The 16,738-nt window shown below is 43.8% G+C and overlaps 1 protein-coding gene across 7 annotated transcripts in view; it reads right to left on the bottom strand.

Moving 5' to 3' along the window:
• Positions 1 to 16,738, bottom strand: part of fbrsl1 (fibrosin-like 1) — a 265,820-nt gene that overhangs the window by 6,398 nt on the left and 242,684 nt on the right. For 5 of the 7 annotated variants that reach the window (XM_018668828.2, XM_018668829.2, XM_018668831.2 and 2 more), the window contains 9 exons: positions 10,130 to 10,562; positions 9,039 to 9,298; positions 6,962 to 7,212; positions 3,446 to 3,496; positions 3,150 to 3,245; positions 1,596 to 1,667; positions 1,325 to 1,354; positions 956 to 1,027; positions 47 to 179 (listed from right to left, as the gene is read on the bottom strand). In XM_018668828.2, coding sequence (XP_018524344.1) covers positions 47 to 179; positions 956 to 1,027; positions 1,325 to 1,354; positions 1,596 to 1,667; positions 3,150 to 3,245; positions 3,446 to 3,496; positions 6,962 to 7,212; positions 9,039 to 9,298; positions 10,130 to 10,562 — 1,398 coding nt within the window. Of the gene's footprint in view, positions 1 to 46; positions 180 to 955; positions 1,028 to 1,324; positions 1,355 to 1,595; positions 1,668 to 3,149; positions 3,246 to 3,445; positions 3,497 to 6,961; positions 7,213 to 7,372; positions 7,534 to 9,038; positions 9,299 to 10,129; positions 10,563 to 16,738 lie in introns of all 7 variants that reach the window. The other 2 variants (XM_051075365.1, XM_018668832.2) reach the window with 2 other exon arrangements.

Below are 16,738 nucleotides of genomic sequence, written 5' to 3'. Positions count from 1 at the left end.
GTGTGTCTCGGAAGGTGCAGTTTAGGTACTGAGAGACCCTATTGACCTGTGGAAGAGAAAAGAGGTCGTGCCAGGTCATGAGGGTACGGGAACCCTGGGAAGACTCCTGGAGCTGGGGGTCGACTGAACAGGTCCAGCTTTCCATTCATGTCTAGTTTGTGAGGATCCAGCTGCATTTGCTGTAGTCAAGAGAGGTAGAGACAGGGAGAGGGAAACAGACAAAGAAAATTAGGTTGGTGTGCAACAGTACCAAACAGTTCCAACAACAGAATGAGAGGGATTTATCCTCAGCTACACTGGGTGAGAGATCAGAGGAAGACAGATACATCAACAATAGCTCCATGTCTCCACTTCTGACCAACTGTGTTATAACAAATATATGTAAGCTGATTAGGGACACTAAATCCTTGGTAACGGGGGTTCAGAGCCCAAGAAGGACTGACACCACTGGGCCAGTGGCATTAGCAGAGGATCTCCATGGCGAGGCCACACCATCCTCTGTCAGTAAGAGGAGCATTTCCACACAAGCATTTTTTGTCTGTGTTCACATGTTGCATTTTGGTCAGCACAACTATTACTTCAAGTACTAATTCTGTCACTAAGTGCTGTAAATGTGATGGTTTATGATCTGCCCCTTTCTGTTTAGGCAGAGTGAACCATGCACAGAGCCTTTACTTAGCTTCAGGGAACATTTAACAAGAGGAGACACCATTTTTATTGGATTTTGTTCTGTTCCTTTTTTGTTGTCTGCCCTTTCCCACCCACATGGTCTTTCTAAAACCCAGTAACACGATTATAGATTGTTTTACAGGTAAAGATCCAACTATGACATGATGAGAGCTACTATGTATTCAGTAAGTATGTTATTTGGGTTGTTATTCCATTACCAATGTACTGTATCTGGTTTTACATGACAGCAAGACTTCTGCAAGACATCATTATCCATCTCACGCACCTTCATTTTCTGCTGGTGGTGGTAGATCTGCCATGCGATCTGGACATGCACTGCACACCACTTGCCAGGTTTCTAAAAATTTAGAGAGAAACTGAGGTTAGCCTGCTGGCTTTGATATGGGGAGCTAAAAATGGATTCTGGCATTGAGATTTTCTGGCCAAACTACAAAGTGGGAACTAGTCAGAATTTGCAACCAGGCAACGGATTAAGAAAATCTAACCCTGACTTTAACCCAATAGAAACCTCAAAGCAAACCGTAAATGCAGCCAAAAGCCTGCAGGAATTGTTGAAGAATTTGCAGTTTTAGACTTTGTGGCCTGGCCAGAGAGATGACACATTTAACAAAAGATGGACAAGGCAAACACTTACCCTAACAGATGTCCTGAATGGATCTGTTATCTGTATGGACAAACAGACGATCATTATCATCATCAACTACAAAGAGAGGTGCCAAAATGTGAAGTTCTGTGGAGCTGTGTCCATAGATAGATATGAAGAGAAAGTGTCTTGTCTCAAAAAATTTTTAGTGCAGAGACATGCATTCACCTCTCTCTGAGACACATACTGTGTTTATAGCACACAAGTAGCTTTCACCAGAGCAAGAGGAGACTGGTTGCAATGCTATTGGTCTGATGCTTACCCGTGGATCCTTCTGTAGGAGTGTGTGAGGTACTGCTCCAGGACGTGCTGCTACGTCAATGGGATTAGATGCCTGATGGAGAGAGAGACAAAGGGAAAAAGATACATGGTGATCAGACAGATCAACATTATACAGAGACAGAAATAAACCAAACCTGTTACATAAATACATTATGCAGAAAGATTTAGTAGGTAAGTTGACCTCATGTAATGACTTTCAAATGGGGTCTGAGGCATGCTCACAGTAGACTTTTAATTGGATTTTTTTCTGTATGTATAATAACTTGTGTCCATGTTCTAGGTGGATATCTGTGGCATGGAAGCATGTAAGGAATTCTGTCTTAAAGATCCACTAGCTAGAGATGCCAGCATCACTACAACCTTATAGCCTTTCTAACTAACACTAGAGCCCACTAATCCTCAACTATAGCTACTATATAGCTGATGTTATAGATATAACTGCAGGGATGCTGCAGGCGCTGAGCTATGCCGGAGTAACACATCTGCTCTTTAAGACGCTGAAGCACAAGTGCCTAGATCAGCCTTATTAATCCATCCCTACATCAGGGACAGGAAGATCCAGCAGGGTGACCTGGGTCACCAGCCCCCACAAACAAACACACATCCCAAGCCCCCCCCCCCAAGCTCCTCTCCAAGAATACTTAGCAGGGGCTTTAGACACAAGACTGTTCCTTGAACCATCTGGAGGGGCCTCCACAAAAGGGACCCTCCATGACAGACTCCACTGGGAATAGAGCCAGCGGATTTAGGGCAGCTTTGATTAGTGGCTTACACCGGGTCACAGCCGCTGGGCATCTGCCAGACAGACTCGCACCCTCACACCCCTTCCCATCCCTCACATCCTTGCTGCCCCTGCATCTTCTCTCCTTTGCTCTCCTGAACAGACAGATTTCGCTTTCTTATCCCTGGCAAGGCTTGTCACCACTCAGGTCAGCATGCAGTTCTGACCCATGTTCAGGTCCAAACAAATCTGACAAAGTATTATGATGGGTTTAAATGGGATGGGGAGAGGTTTATTAGCATCCTGTTTCACATGTTCAGTATACAGAGCTCTGCTGCTTTTCTCATCCAAGACAGAATATCTGATATCAAAAATATCTAATGTACCTCTAACTTGTTATTTCTTCTATGGATATATTGTACCCTTGAGTGATATTTCTTTTATGACACACTTATAGTGCAAACTTGCATATACAGTTTTTTGGTTTTTGTAAGAATGAAAACCTTTTTAAAGTTCCATGCAGATTCTATTCATTATGTCTTTCATTTAATTTCCTTCAGTGAGTGTGTAGTCATTTTGACCCATGCAAAGTCTTGGCACTCTTTATCTGCAGCAAGGCATTTAAATTGTTGACTAAAGGTTATGAAGAACAAGAGTCAGCTTGCATTTTAAAATTTTGGTTTTGCCTTTTTTGTGCTATTAGTTAATTTTTCTTTCAGTTCTGTACAAGCTTGTGTGATTTCTTTTGTGCCCACTAAATTCCACTCTGTTTGTTTGTAGATCGTGGGTTGAGGGTAGGGATGTGGGGCTGACCTTGGGCTGGAAGGCTCCTTGCAGCGAGCTGAAGGGTCCTGAGTGTGGGAGCAGCGGGGGCATGCCTGGCATGGTGGGGGGATAGGAGGGGAAGAACTGGGGAGAAAAGAGGAGGATGGGAAACACAAAAAGACACAAACCAAAATCATACAGAGATACGCACACGACTGAAGCATATGCACACACAAAATCACAACCACAATAAATGCTGTCATGGCAACATTCAAATATGTCAAATATTTGATTTGCCAAATGCAAATAACAAATTTAAATTCGAATGCCAAAGACAAACTTACATTTGAATGTCTGATGAATGGATTGTCCAGTTTGGGGGTGTATTTGTCGAACTGAAAGATAAGAGAGAAAAGAATTAGGAAACATAAGTCCACAAAATGATCTACTTTAACAAAATCTGTCATGCAAAAGCCTTCTTTAATAATACCATCTCATTATTTTTAAATCATAAAAACATAACATGTGATCAACATCTGTAACTGGTAATAGGCAGGATTTTGATCCAGAATAATAAGCCCTGGAGTAAAGCAGCTGGCTTGCACTGGTCATGGGTTTACTTAAACTGCATGGTCAGATAGACAGTTAAATTACTAACAATACAGCCGCTTTAGCAGACTGCCAAGATGAAGGCAGCCTGCATGATTTTCCAATTGAGCATACAGAGGTTGGGCGTGGAGGCCCAGTTTTGGGAATCAGACCATTTTAAAACCAGACCAGTTGTTTCTATTCACTGGAAAATTTGTAGAAATGTGAATCTAATTGCTTTTGACTGCTATGGCATTTTTTTTAACAACAATTCCCCATGGTATAGATGGGAGGGGAGTACATGGAGACATATAGCTTGTTTTGGGTGTTAGAAAACCTGACTTCAAAAAAGATTTAGTCAAGAAAACAGGCCAATTCTCTGTGCATAAAATCATGGAAAAAATATATGGAACCTCTTGTGTGTGCAGTCTGTCTTTTATGACTGAAACTGAATCAAGTGGATGACATTTGCAATGGTTAGGGGCTAATTCAGGACAGATCAGCATGAAACTGATATAACCTTGAAATGCTGAACTGATGTGAGGAAACCATATCTGTGGCAGAACTTATGCCTACCAGAATAATCTCAATTAGGATTTGCCATATAAAAACCACATTGTAAGATGAAAAAATGTTTCTGATCATATCCTGAACACATGGGAATCTAGTCAGTAAGCTGAGAAGGAGAGAAGGGAGAACGGAGAATGTTGCCCCATGTATGAATGAGGGCTTTGTATGTCTGTTCGCTGGCTCTCTATTTTGAAACAGGCTAATTACAAGTGACAGTAACTTATTCCTATTCCTCAAATACACAAACCATTTGCAGGTACTTTTTGCGAGTGTTTTCACAAAGCTCTCTTGGCAGGCGCAGATGTTTTGGGTTTACATAAAACAAGAAAATGACTGGGTATGAATCAGTGTTTCTGTGTGCGCGTGTGCTGCGACACGGGTGGTTGCGGGGGGAGCGGGTGTAGGGTTGGTTTAAGCTGCTGGTGGAGGGGCACGGTTTGGGTCAGGGGCCCTTTGGTGAACCAGGGGCATTCACATCTGCACACAAAATGGCAGCAGTGGCAGCGATGGTGTTGACGGCCCTGTTTGTGGGCGATAATGGGCCCAAATCAAAGACAGACAGCCTATTGAGAGGAAACGCCGAGCCAGCTTCCGAGCTCATTAAACAGCTCCTCTGCATTTCTGAAGGCGCGGCCTGTTTAATGTTTGACTCTGGGAGAGGGATTTTGGCTGCTTTATGGCTTTGTTATAAAAAAGAAAAGAAAAAACAACTCTTGCCCTTGTAATTTATGGTGCCTGTCACAGTTTTATAGTAAACAGCTTTGGCTAATTAAAGCTTAATATTTCATCTTATAACAATTAAGGATATTCCTTGTCCAAAGACAAGGCAGGGGCAAGAGGGCGGGGTAGCAAAGGCACTCACTGCTGCCATTTGGCAAGCCAGCTGCTTGAGGGCGTTGAACAATAAACAAATATAGAGGCTTCATAATTTCATTAATTACAGCCATTAGCCAAGGGCTGTTACATAGTTGAAATGACATGGGGCATCTAGAGAGCAGGAGAAAATAAAAGAGGGAAAGAGAGACACACACACACACACAGAGAGAGAGAGAGAGAGAGAGAGAGAGAGAGAGAGAGAGAGAGAGAGAGGACACAAAACTGGGCCATACGTGGTTTGCCTTTTCATGACAAAACAGTGAGACAACCACAACATCATCATTACTCCTGCCTCTCTAAGCAAGCACCAAAGAGAAGAAAAACAGCATTGTTACTGGGGAGAGGAAGGGAGGGGAAAAGGCAAGTTAAATAACAACACAGTTTCAATTAAAAGGAAAAAAAAACAGCACAAGACATTAACAGCAGTCTCAAATCCCATCGCAACAACATAACAAGAGATGGGGGGCTGTGTACATCATGGGCTACATAATGCAAGCATTAGCGAGATGGGGAAAATCGCCTCTTTCATCTTCAAAGAGTACTGTGTACTGTATATAATTCCTACCAAATCAAGAATGAACAGCAGACCAGATAACAGCATGTGTGTCGGGTGAGGGACCGTCTAAATGGTCTCTATACTTATCAGAGACTGTGCCATAAATACCAGAGCTTTGATTTCTAATGTACAGGATGGGGATAATCTTGGAGCAGGGCCTTAATGGGACCACAGGCTCTCAATCAGAGGTCGTGACATGATGGATTAGATCTATTATAGTAATGCCAAAAAGCTACAAATGGGGGCCCCATCTGAATTCACTGTCAGAGATTGCTGTGCATTTGAAATGATGGATGAATAGTTATAACCTTTTTTCCCTCTGAACTAATCTGAGAGCTGCCAGTGCTTGCCCCCCCCCGTTGTGACATGATGGCAGTCAAAGCACAGAAGCAATTAGAAACATTATCAAAACAGTTTTACAATGATGTCATCCCCCATTCATTCGCAATAAAGTTATTTGACTGGCTTTGAATTTGTCATTGGCAAGTATGGTTGCTTGCTGTTGAGCTGTGTGCACACACACACACGCGCGCGGCAAGGAACTAGCACACAAATAGTCTACAGGAATGCACACACTCACACAGATTTGTTTGACGGCGCCTTTGTTGCTCTTTGTTAACAGGCAAATGAAAACATTCAAAACCATTTAAAACACATCCATATGCAAACAATTGTAAAGCCTGCCTTCAGGCAGCTCCCCTTTTTTGATCCTCAGCAAACACTGAACAGCAAAATCTATGTCAAAGTTAAGAAGAAAATGTATAATTTAAATTACATTTGGTAATGTTTTCTGGTTTGGCAGGCCTGCCACAAGTCAGACAAGGGCCTCTATGAAAATGATGCATACTGTGGATGTATAGTTTATGTATAGAACATGGAAATAAATATGTGTGGGCAGGTTTGACCAACCTTAGCAACAGCTAGTATGTATGTGGACAAACTAGTAGACATACAAATGTGTGTGTTTGTGTGTGTGTAATGGCCATATCTGCCCAGCATTTGTCCTTATTACAGTGGAACAGATGTGGTGCTCCCAGCTTGCTCGTCAGTTCTCATATAGCAGGACAGTATGCAGAAATCAAAGAACACAACTCAAACTGAATCAGTGTCATATTTTTTGAAGGGAGGGGTTCCTACAGCTATGGGGACATACTTGGTGAATTTTGGGGTCAAGAAAAAAAGGGAGGAATTGATTGAAGAGGAGATTGGGAGGGGTGACAGGTGGGTGGGAAGTTATGGGAGCTTTTTTTTATTTTTTACTTATCCTCACATTTCTGGCTTGGGTACGCACCATGGGGGGTGCGGTGGGCGGGGTGAGGATGGCGGCCGGGGGCAGACTGGCGGGGAAGGGCGTGAAGGTGTGCTGGTGGGTGTGTTGGTGCTGGTGCATGTGCTGGTGTTGGTGAAACTCAGCCCTCAGGAGCGACACGGGGGCCAGCGGTGAGGCGGACGGCCCCCGGCCCCGCTCTGAACTCTGAACCAGGAAGCGGTTGTTCAGCTCCTGCCTCAGGAGGTCATGCTCTGCAAGAAAGGAGAGCGAGGAAAACCGAAAAAAAAAAAAGAAAGAAAGAAAGAAAAAAGGGGTGGGGGGAGGGAAGGGGGGGACACAAGAAAAAAAAAAGGCACGGGCGCCCAGTCAGTCTTCACAACAAGGGTAGAAGAGAAGAAAGAAAATAGTCACCTGGCATTCTCTGTTTCTCCAGCTCATGCTGTGAGGGTTTTCTACGTGGGGACTCATTGGTGGTGGTAAGAGAGTTGCCTGTGACAATGTGCCAATCAGAATCCCCGAATGAGGCTGGCAATACATGATTGGTTGGTTGAATGATATCAACAGGCTGGTATCTAAAGACAAGAGAGAACCAAGAGTCATCCCAGCAGAAAACACACACACTCTTGCCCTCTATTAGAAAGTCAATGCACAACTGGCATATTTATTACATATTTCGGAGACACCCATCATCGCTGGAGACATTTGTTTCCTTCTATTGCAGCATGAAATTGCTTGTTTTTGTGAAATTGTTGAACATATTATCAAATTGTTTCAATTCCCATATTGTTGACAAGAGAAACAATTCTGACTGAGTGCACAGTTTTTAAACGTGACATTTTTCAGCACGGCAGAATGCTGCTTTCAGTATGCTCACGATGTCTCCAGCTGTGATGACTGTCCAGTTATTAGCTGACATTTTCCAGTGATGCATCCAAGCCCTCATTCAGTGACCTCATCACGCGTTTAAAAATTCTAAACTACTATAAATACATCTATCTTAGAAACTGAAGTATGATATTCTCCACCAGTGAAAATAAGATCTAACATTAAAGCATGTGACTTTATTTTTTATTTTATTGTTTTCAGATTTAAATTGAATTTATTTCCATTCTGTGCTTCAAAAGGGTGATATGCTTGTAAGGCTCTTTGGAAATTTCTCAAATTATTGGTTGCTGGTAATTGGTTATTTGAGGTATCTGTAGCTGCTGGACTAAGTGAACCATAATCCTAATATTAATGGCCAAAACACTGAAGAAATATGCTGACTTTTACAGAAAGGGCTCATTAACCGGCTCACTGTTTTACTACTAGCTTTAGTATCTGACATGCTCCATACACTGCTTTTAAGATAGATGCAGAATTATCATTTACTATTCACTATGCATAGGCACTGATGGACTCTTGAAGCAATAATAACTACTAGAAACTACTAGAAGCAATATTTCTATCACAAGACAAAGCCCTGATTTACCAAAATGCCCTTTCTTTAACAATAAAATATATCAATCTATCAGTAAAGAAGGAAACAAACATATGTACATTTAGCCACACGCATATATGTTTGGATATACTGAACTATGCAGTATTAAAGGATAAAAAAATAAAAAAATGTAAGAAAAGAGCACTTACCAGATCAGCAAATCATATAAGAACACTTGACTAGTTTCAACACCATGTAACACATATTTTATGACATTAACATTAGAAAAATCATCAACTAAACATTACAGGTTGAAGACCTGTTAGTAAGCACTGGTGCTGCAGCATGCATATGTTAATATTTTTTATAAACCCTGGAATATATAATGGCCATGTCACCATACAAACACAGCCTGTGTTCACATTATATATGTGTACTATTCTACATCAGTATTCAGAGATGCAGCTAAATGTGTTACAAAAAAGCTCTCTGATAAAGAAATGACAGAAATTCATACAATAATAATACCAATGTTTGCAGCACTTTGTTATTTTGTCAAACTGTGTTATAAAAAAGGACCAACACTGGAAACCAGTGTTGTTGGTTTGTATCTGCACTGGCAATTTACCATCTAGCATGTGAAGTGCACGGCTTTACCTGGATAGGGGGTGCCGGCTGGGTGCCCAGGCACCACTAAACTGTTGGTTGGTAAGGTCGGTGGTGGAGGCAGTGTGGCTGGGGTTGCAAACATGGCCGGATGGCGATGAGCCGGGCTCCGTAGGGAGGAATAATGCGAGGTAGAGAGATTGGCTATAGACAGAGGCAAGGCCGGGGCCGAGGATGGGAGCCCGCTGAGGTGATGGTGAGGGGATGGGGGCAAGTGTTGTTTGGGAAGACCCACTGGACTGCTGCTGTGGCTGCAGATTTAATGGGGGACAAAGCAAAATGCAAAATGATAATTTATACTGCTAATGAATACATACTGTGTTTTATTCATTTATTTAGCATTCAGCAGGAATGCAGGAGTATGATACATTTTGTGAAAGTACAACTAACTATTGCAGCTACTATTTGTTGTATACATGTGGTCACTTGCTTTGATGCTAGCTCAGTATCAGTTCAGCTTTACTGGTATGTTTGACACTTTGCTTTGACAACATAAGAATGATTTTCCAATAAAGCTTCTTACATTGAACTAAAAAAAAAGCGGTGAGGGCAGAATCTGAGAAAACAAGATGAAATGGGAAATAGTTGAATGTGCTGTATGTGCTGGAGTGTTCCTGAATGAAATACAGTAAATCTGACAGCTGGTTATTGCAAGTTTGTGTGGCGGAAAATCAATATCTGCTTGAAAACAGTCAATATTGTGTAGAATACAAATAGTACAGTATTTTGTCGCATTGCACTACATTATATTAATTTGGAAATTGCTACAGTTTATTTTAATGTTGTCTCCACTAGACTGGCAAGGACACTTTAAAGGAAAGTGGTAGTTGCCACTGTACATAAGAGGAAACAGTGATAGTGAGGACAGCTCCCTGGATACTGCATTTCTTCTCCCTTATTGGTCTTACAGAGACATACCTCAGCTGGCCAACTGAGGTTGAAATGTTGCTGAATATTCCACTATTCTAACACCAGTGTGTTACAATTATAGCATGTGTCTAGTTCTTAGTAGGCTGCCATTTTAAATTAAGCATGATGACTCCTGTCTTGTACATCCCAGCCCCAGTACCCAGACAACCTACCTGATGTCGTGGAGGCTGTTGTACTGCAGTGGGTGATGAACCTGGTGGCTGATTACTGGCCGTGCGTGGTGCTGTGGGGGCGGAAGAACACGGGGCTCCTGGTGCGGGTGCGGGTGTGGGTGAGGAGGGTGGGGCTGGGGATGGGGATGGGGTGGTGCCCTCAGTAGGGGAGGGGTAGGGACAGGGGGTGGAGGCTGCTGCTCCTTCTTGACACTGAGAGGAGGTGGGGTGGGGAGGCGTGACTTAGGAGGCTCTGGAGGGGCCGCCGCTGCAGCGGGGGCAGGGGAGCCTGTGGGCGCCGAAGCCGGGGTGGGGCTGGGCACGGGAGGCGCAAACGGCACCTCACTGTTGCTTTGCTCCTGGCTGCGCTGGAGCCCTGATACTTTGGCTGAGCTACAAGTCTTGGACTCAGGACTCTCATTCGTTGGCACACCTGAGAGAAAACAAAACAGGAAAATGTAAAAAGAAAATTTGTAAACTTCTATCTGAAAAAGTTCATCTGTATCTGCCATCTTAGTTTGATTCAAAAACACATGATGCCAGATAATAGCCATAAAAGGGCAGCTGTTACTGTGTGTAAAAAGAAGAGTATACATGATCAATTATAAGTAAAACATAGCTCTCTTTCCTCCTTTATAATGTTGTCCCCATGTCTTCTGCCCAAGGTTCCTCTTGTTTCCCCTTCCCTAGGTTCCATTAAGTGTTTAATCAGGTCATTTTCATGCTTGACTATAATCAGATGATCCAATTTCTTCTCGCGATCCAGTCAGTATGAATAAATCACAGCTAATTAAAGTTAAATGTCGGCCCCTATTCAGGGCTTTGCTGAGCACACAATCTGGCATGAAATAATTATGTTTCAATTGTGCTGTGAAGAGAGATCATGGCCCCTTATCTTGGCCTCTCTGCCACTGTGCTTTTCTATCCTCCCTTCCTGATCTTTCAGGGGATTTGGGCAACTGCAGCAAAGCACTCTGAACTCGACCACTTTGTCTTTACCATTCATCAGGGGTCTTTTCAACAGACAAGAAGCTTTTATGATCAGCATTCCACTGAACAACGACTTTTCATACGTAGGCTGTTGCAATTTAATGACTGTAATTACATGCTGTTGTTGCAGGAAAAGGAAAGTGGCAGAAAATGTAGCATCTCGACACCTTTAACATACAAAGAATCTCAAAACACTTATGAATCTTAATGAAAAAGAAAAGATCTTTGGTGATCTTCTACTTCTCTCAGAGTTAAAAGAAAAGCAAAATGGGCCACAAAGAAATTGAGTTTGAGGAGATGGTAGTGCTACAGCTAGAATAGAGAAAACACTACCATAGCTTCTGAACTAATCAAAGCTGCTAGTGGTGCAATTCGTTTTAAGCTCAGAAACATCACATACATAGAAAAGTCAGAGAAAGAAAATGTTCACACACGGATAGAGACAGATAGAGACAAAAGAAGAGAGAAGACAGCCTGGTGCAGATGAGGCTCTCTAGGCTGCTCTAATCTACAGCTAAGATGCAGCAGTACTTCAGTCAGAAGGCTTACTAGCACTGCAATTAAAAAAGCTCCACGGGCACTCTCAACGGTAACAAAAAATGAGAAGAGCTGGGAGCTGCTGTCAAACCAGTGAGAACTCGATATGCAGCCTACTAATGGAATATCCAGTCCCTATTAACAGCCTGCTTAATCTTTCAAGGATCCTAACACCCATAAAAATACCAATAAAAAGGCAGGGCAGAGCTTTTATTTTTTTATTTGTTGAGCTCCCCCTCCCTTGGTCCTTGTATTTTATGGGAGAACTGGGGCTAGCTAAGGTGTCACGATTTTCAAATGAATTCCGGGGTCTGGGTGTATATAGACCTCCAGATTTATAGGGGTCTGGGATTTGGATCAAACTGTCAGGCTCTCTTCCTGCAAGTGAAAGAGAAAGAGGAAGACTGAAGGCAAAGACAGAGACAGGCACAGACAGACAAACAGAGGCGAAGAAGCAAATATCCACAGTCGAAATGTCGCCGTTGGGTGATGTTGCCGTGGCAACCTGTTCTCCCAGACACAATGCGAGGCAAGTGATATGGAATGAAGTCTCACTATGACCACTAGGAGATAGAGAGGGGCTTCTAATACTAATGCTGGGAAGCTAGGGCCACAGCGAGCGCCGGGTTATCTTAATGATGATTCTAATGGGCTCTAATGGAGGCAGGGAGGTATCAGCTCAGACCAACCCATCCCTCATTAAAATCACTCTGCAAGCAAAGACACTCACACATGCGCACGCACACACGCATGCATTCATGAATCCACAATGCATTCAACAGAAGATGGACACAAAAAAGTATTAATTCTGGGCACATTACACTCACACTAACACACACAAATATAGTCCCAATATCTTAGTTCTAGTTAAGGGCAGCACAAAGCAAGAAAAATCAGACCAGATTGACTTGAGAAAACACCAGGGTATATAATATCAGTTACTTTTACACTTTAAAACTGATGGCAGCATGCTAGGATGTATACTTGTTACGTAAGCATACATAAAGTCATTGTGTGAAAGCTCTTTAAACTGCAGGTGCTCCAGTGTCTTTAGCACCATACAGCAAGTCAAGAGTATTGATCCACTGATAGCAGAAAATACTGCTACTGTGAATACCCTTACCTAATACTACTACTTTTTCACCATTTTTCAGAGTGTTTCAGCAGCAGCCATTTTGTGTGCAGAGTGTAAACTAACTCACAGTGATAACAAGATGACAGGAATGCCTCTTTGACACATGTCACCCAAGGGCCATATGTAACAAAATCACTGATGTTTTTGCTGCAGAACCACACACAACTGTCAACTGGAGTTTCAAGCATTTCGACAAACTGACAAATTTGGCATTGTTTTATTCTCCCTTTTCCTCAGGACATGGAACACACTTTCCCTGCAATCGCATACTGAGGAAAACAGTAGGCAAGCCACAGGCAGTCATGTGAAACAAATGCCATACGAGTGTCTGTACAAAAAATGTGCTGTTCTGAAGCCCTGCCCCACAAACCTGAGCAGATGGTGGGAGTGAGTCAGGCAGGTTGGAGGGCAGCCCGGTGGTGAGGGGCAGCACCCCCCCTCCCACCTCTCCCGTTAGCTGGGTTAGTGCACCGGGGGGACAGAGACATTCCCTTGGGGGGTGTTGGCAGGTCTGTTCACCAGATGACATCTCATCCCAGTATTGATCTTTTTATAGTTGTTCCTGTGGCCCTGCTTACTCAGGGGAATTGGTTCTTGCCCTGCATGCACGTGCCTGGGTTTTCAGTGATATGGGGTTGGGTGTTGTAGGGGTGGAGAGAGGAGGGACACAGGGACTAAGGTAGCAGACGGACAACAGGCCACTGGGATTCGCTGGTGATGACTGATGTGTCCAGCAGGGAATCTGGGGTGAACACCGTGTCGCTACACAGCTGTTCCTGCCTCCGATATCCTTCACTTGTGACCCTGTTTGTCCCTGTGGAACATCTGGAGAGCTGGCACAGATCTCCTCCTATGTGGCCTTTATGCAGCCAGATGGCCCTGCTTGGAATGGCTTGGACCAGTCTGGAATGGCTGGGCCCTAAGCTGGACTGGGATGGGCTAATTGTCATCATCCAGGAGACCTCAATAAGGGATAAAATGGCTCCTTGTTGTGACCAGGATGTCCCTCTCCAGCATAGTCTGTTGACAAATGCTGTGTCAAGAACAACTGCAAAAGCCCCATAGGACAGCCCAGCACACTTTAGCTTTCAAATGCTTTGAGTTGCAAAACTGTAGCCTTCAAAACACGTTCACTTCAAAGCTTTTTTTTTTTACCGCTTTATTTTAAATACACACCTGGCTACCTGCAAATGGACCCTGTAACCTCATGAATGAGACGAGAGACCTAGAGAATATTCTCATTTGGCCTCCAACTAAAACCCACTGCAAACGAATGCATGCAAAAAAGTGTGTTACATAAATTACCTGCTCAATGCTGACACCAATGCCAGTATATACAACTGCCAGGGAAATAGAACCTGTATGCAAAACTCCTTTTCAGATTAGATACGAGGACATGCAAATTCTCCTGGCAACAACGGGGGGTCGGGGGCTAAGAGAAGCTTAAGGCCACTGGGTGTTCTCATTTACTAGGCAAACACTGTGGTTCACTCCCTTCATGCCTTTGCCAAAGCATAAACAGCCAGGGCACTGATAAAATAAGGACATGAACAGACAGATATTTAAATAAAGTGGCATATCTGCTGAAAGACGTTGGAGGATGCAGAAGGTATGTGAGAATGCACGCTGCCTTGATCCGTCTCCTGCTGGCTCTGGTTGACAGAATATTCTGCTGCTCTTGACGGTTGAGCTCACAATGATTTGGTTTTTGTACCTCTCTAGACAAGCAATCTGCACAGTGCCAAGGCTTAGCTCACGAGTGAGTGACTGTGGAAGATGGTTATAACAGATACTAGCAGAAGGCAGGAAACCGCAGTCTTGCCAATCAACACTTCATTGCCGCGAGGTATTCAGTCATAAAAAAAAAAAAAAGGCGGGGTGATTTCAACAAAATGATTTTGTATGAGAGGAACAGAAGGACTGAGCAGTGTGGAATCATTGTACTAATAATAAAATCATAGGAGAAATTTGCAATGGCTTGCTTTCCCTCACACTATTTAATCTGCCTCGAGCATCTCCAAGCTGGTAACGAGGGGAGCCAAGGCGACGTTTTTGCAAATCACTCAGAGATGTTAATGGGGGAGTGGACGAGGAGAAAGCTGGCCAAGATAGCTAAAGAGTGGGGACAGCTGGCACGTTTCAATTATTTCTCTCTGTCTCTTCGCTGCAGCTGACAAAAGGAGTGGATGGCAGCAGAATGGGGATGGGTGTTAAGCTGTAACACGTTTACAGTCAAAGCCCAGGCATAAATTGAGAACCTAATGTTCATTTCAGAGAGCTGGCAGCTCAAGCTGTGGGATGAATCAGTTTTTCCTGTGCATATCGGATCCCAATTCAAACTCCAGCCATATGGTGCAGGACACATATGCTGTTCACCTCTCATGGCACATATCCCAATGTTGTGTATGGGAGGCAAGTGGTGGGGTGCACATACAGTATTCAAATCAGAAAGGAAAGAGAGAGAGAATGACAGAGGTCTGTTGACTGTCCAAATCCTTTTACTTCATATACGCTCCAGTGGCGCTCCAAAAGCGATGTTAAACCTTCATTAACCCCTGGCTATAATGTGCTGCAGAGAAACAAGACGCCTCCACACTCACACTCCCCTTCCCTGAATCTCCATCAGGGCCCATCCCCCTGCAGAGCTGTTTCTAGCAGAGCTCATGCGCTCTGGGACAGCCATCAGTCTCAGCTTCTTATGAACACAGCCGGGTCGTCTAAGGTCAGTGCCACTGGGCTGTCCTAAATAAAGGGTGAACGTCTTGGAACTTTCAACAGAAAAGCTCAAGTCTAATGGTTCCTCTGACACGGCCCACCCTGCCAGCCTGGAATTTGACCCCTTTCACTGTCACTGACCCTGGCGACCCATCTTACCCTGAAGCCACTGTGGACAGACAGCCAACAGGCAGGGAGAGGGAGGGGCCATTTGAACTTTAAGGATGAATTTTGTGCTGAAAAGAAGGGGAGCCTTCAGGAGTTATTTGTGCAATGCTGTGAGCACTAGCCTTATCATTTCATTAATTAGCATGACACTCCCGCCTTATGGACTTGAACGCCGCAGTGGCAGCTGTCTCAATTGATTACGGCAGTGGTCGTGTTGCTGCAATTATCGAGGTGACTGGAGACAACGGCTGCCACTTCTAATAAAGGACTTAACTCCTGCTTCCCACATCACAGCACAGCAGTGAGTGGACAGTAGCAGCCTCCCTGTGTCTCCCATACCTTTAAGACCTTTTCAGAGTCTCTCCACGGGCTGCTGTGGAGCTCAGTGTGGGCTGTAGTTCTTGAGCAGCGTGTCAGCTTTACTTAAGCTCGCATAACGCCTGAACAGTATCACTTTGGTGCCCCACAGGAAACCATCCTCTTTTAGCCCACCAGCTGGCTGACAATCCAGAGAGAATGGAAACAATGGAGGTAGGGAAGAGAGAGAGAGAGTGAGAAAGAATGAGATATAAGAAGACACAAAGACAGGGAGCTTTTGCCAGGAAGCTTCAAGTCCAAGCAGAAATAGAGGGGGTGAGTGCTCAGCAATGTAAACAGAGGCACTGCTTTCCAGCCTCATTTCATGTATGAACATGCATGAAGCCCACATGCCTCTAAGTGGATATAATATTATCTTTCAGTGCCGTACTGATTACTTCTCAATGGAAGGGAAATGGCTGGGTGAAAATCCTTCAACAAATCCTAAGTGGCATGACAGTGGGCTGAAAGAGCCTGCATGTTTTTCTTTTCCTCCTCCTCCATCTCCATTTTCACTCCCCACTCTGAAAGCAAAGCAACAATTGGAAGCTGACAGCTCCTAACCGTTCACCATACCTCATTCACTGTTTTGACATATGCAGCCGTTGCAATTTAGTGCCATGAAAGGGGTAGGACAAACATCTTTGCCGACGTATCATATTTCCTTAAATGTTTTGCAGATACAGGGCTTTTGTCAGCATGAGTAT

Source organism: Lates calcarifer, linkage group LG13 (genome assembly GCF_001640805.2).
Source record: "Lates calcarifer isolate ASB-BC8 linkage group LG13, TLL_Latcal_v3, whole genome shotgun sequence".
NCBI lineage: Eukaryota > Metazoa > Chordata > Actinopteri > Centropomidae > Lates > Lates calcarifer.
The sequence above is the reverse complement of the archived record's forward strand: the minus strand, read 5'-3'. Positions and strand labels throughout refer to the sequence as shown.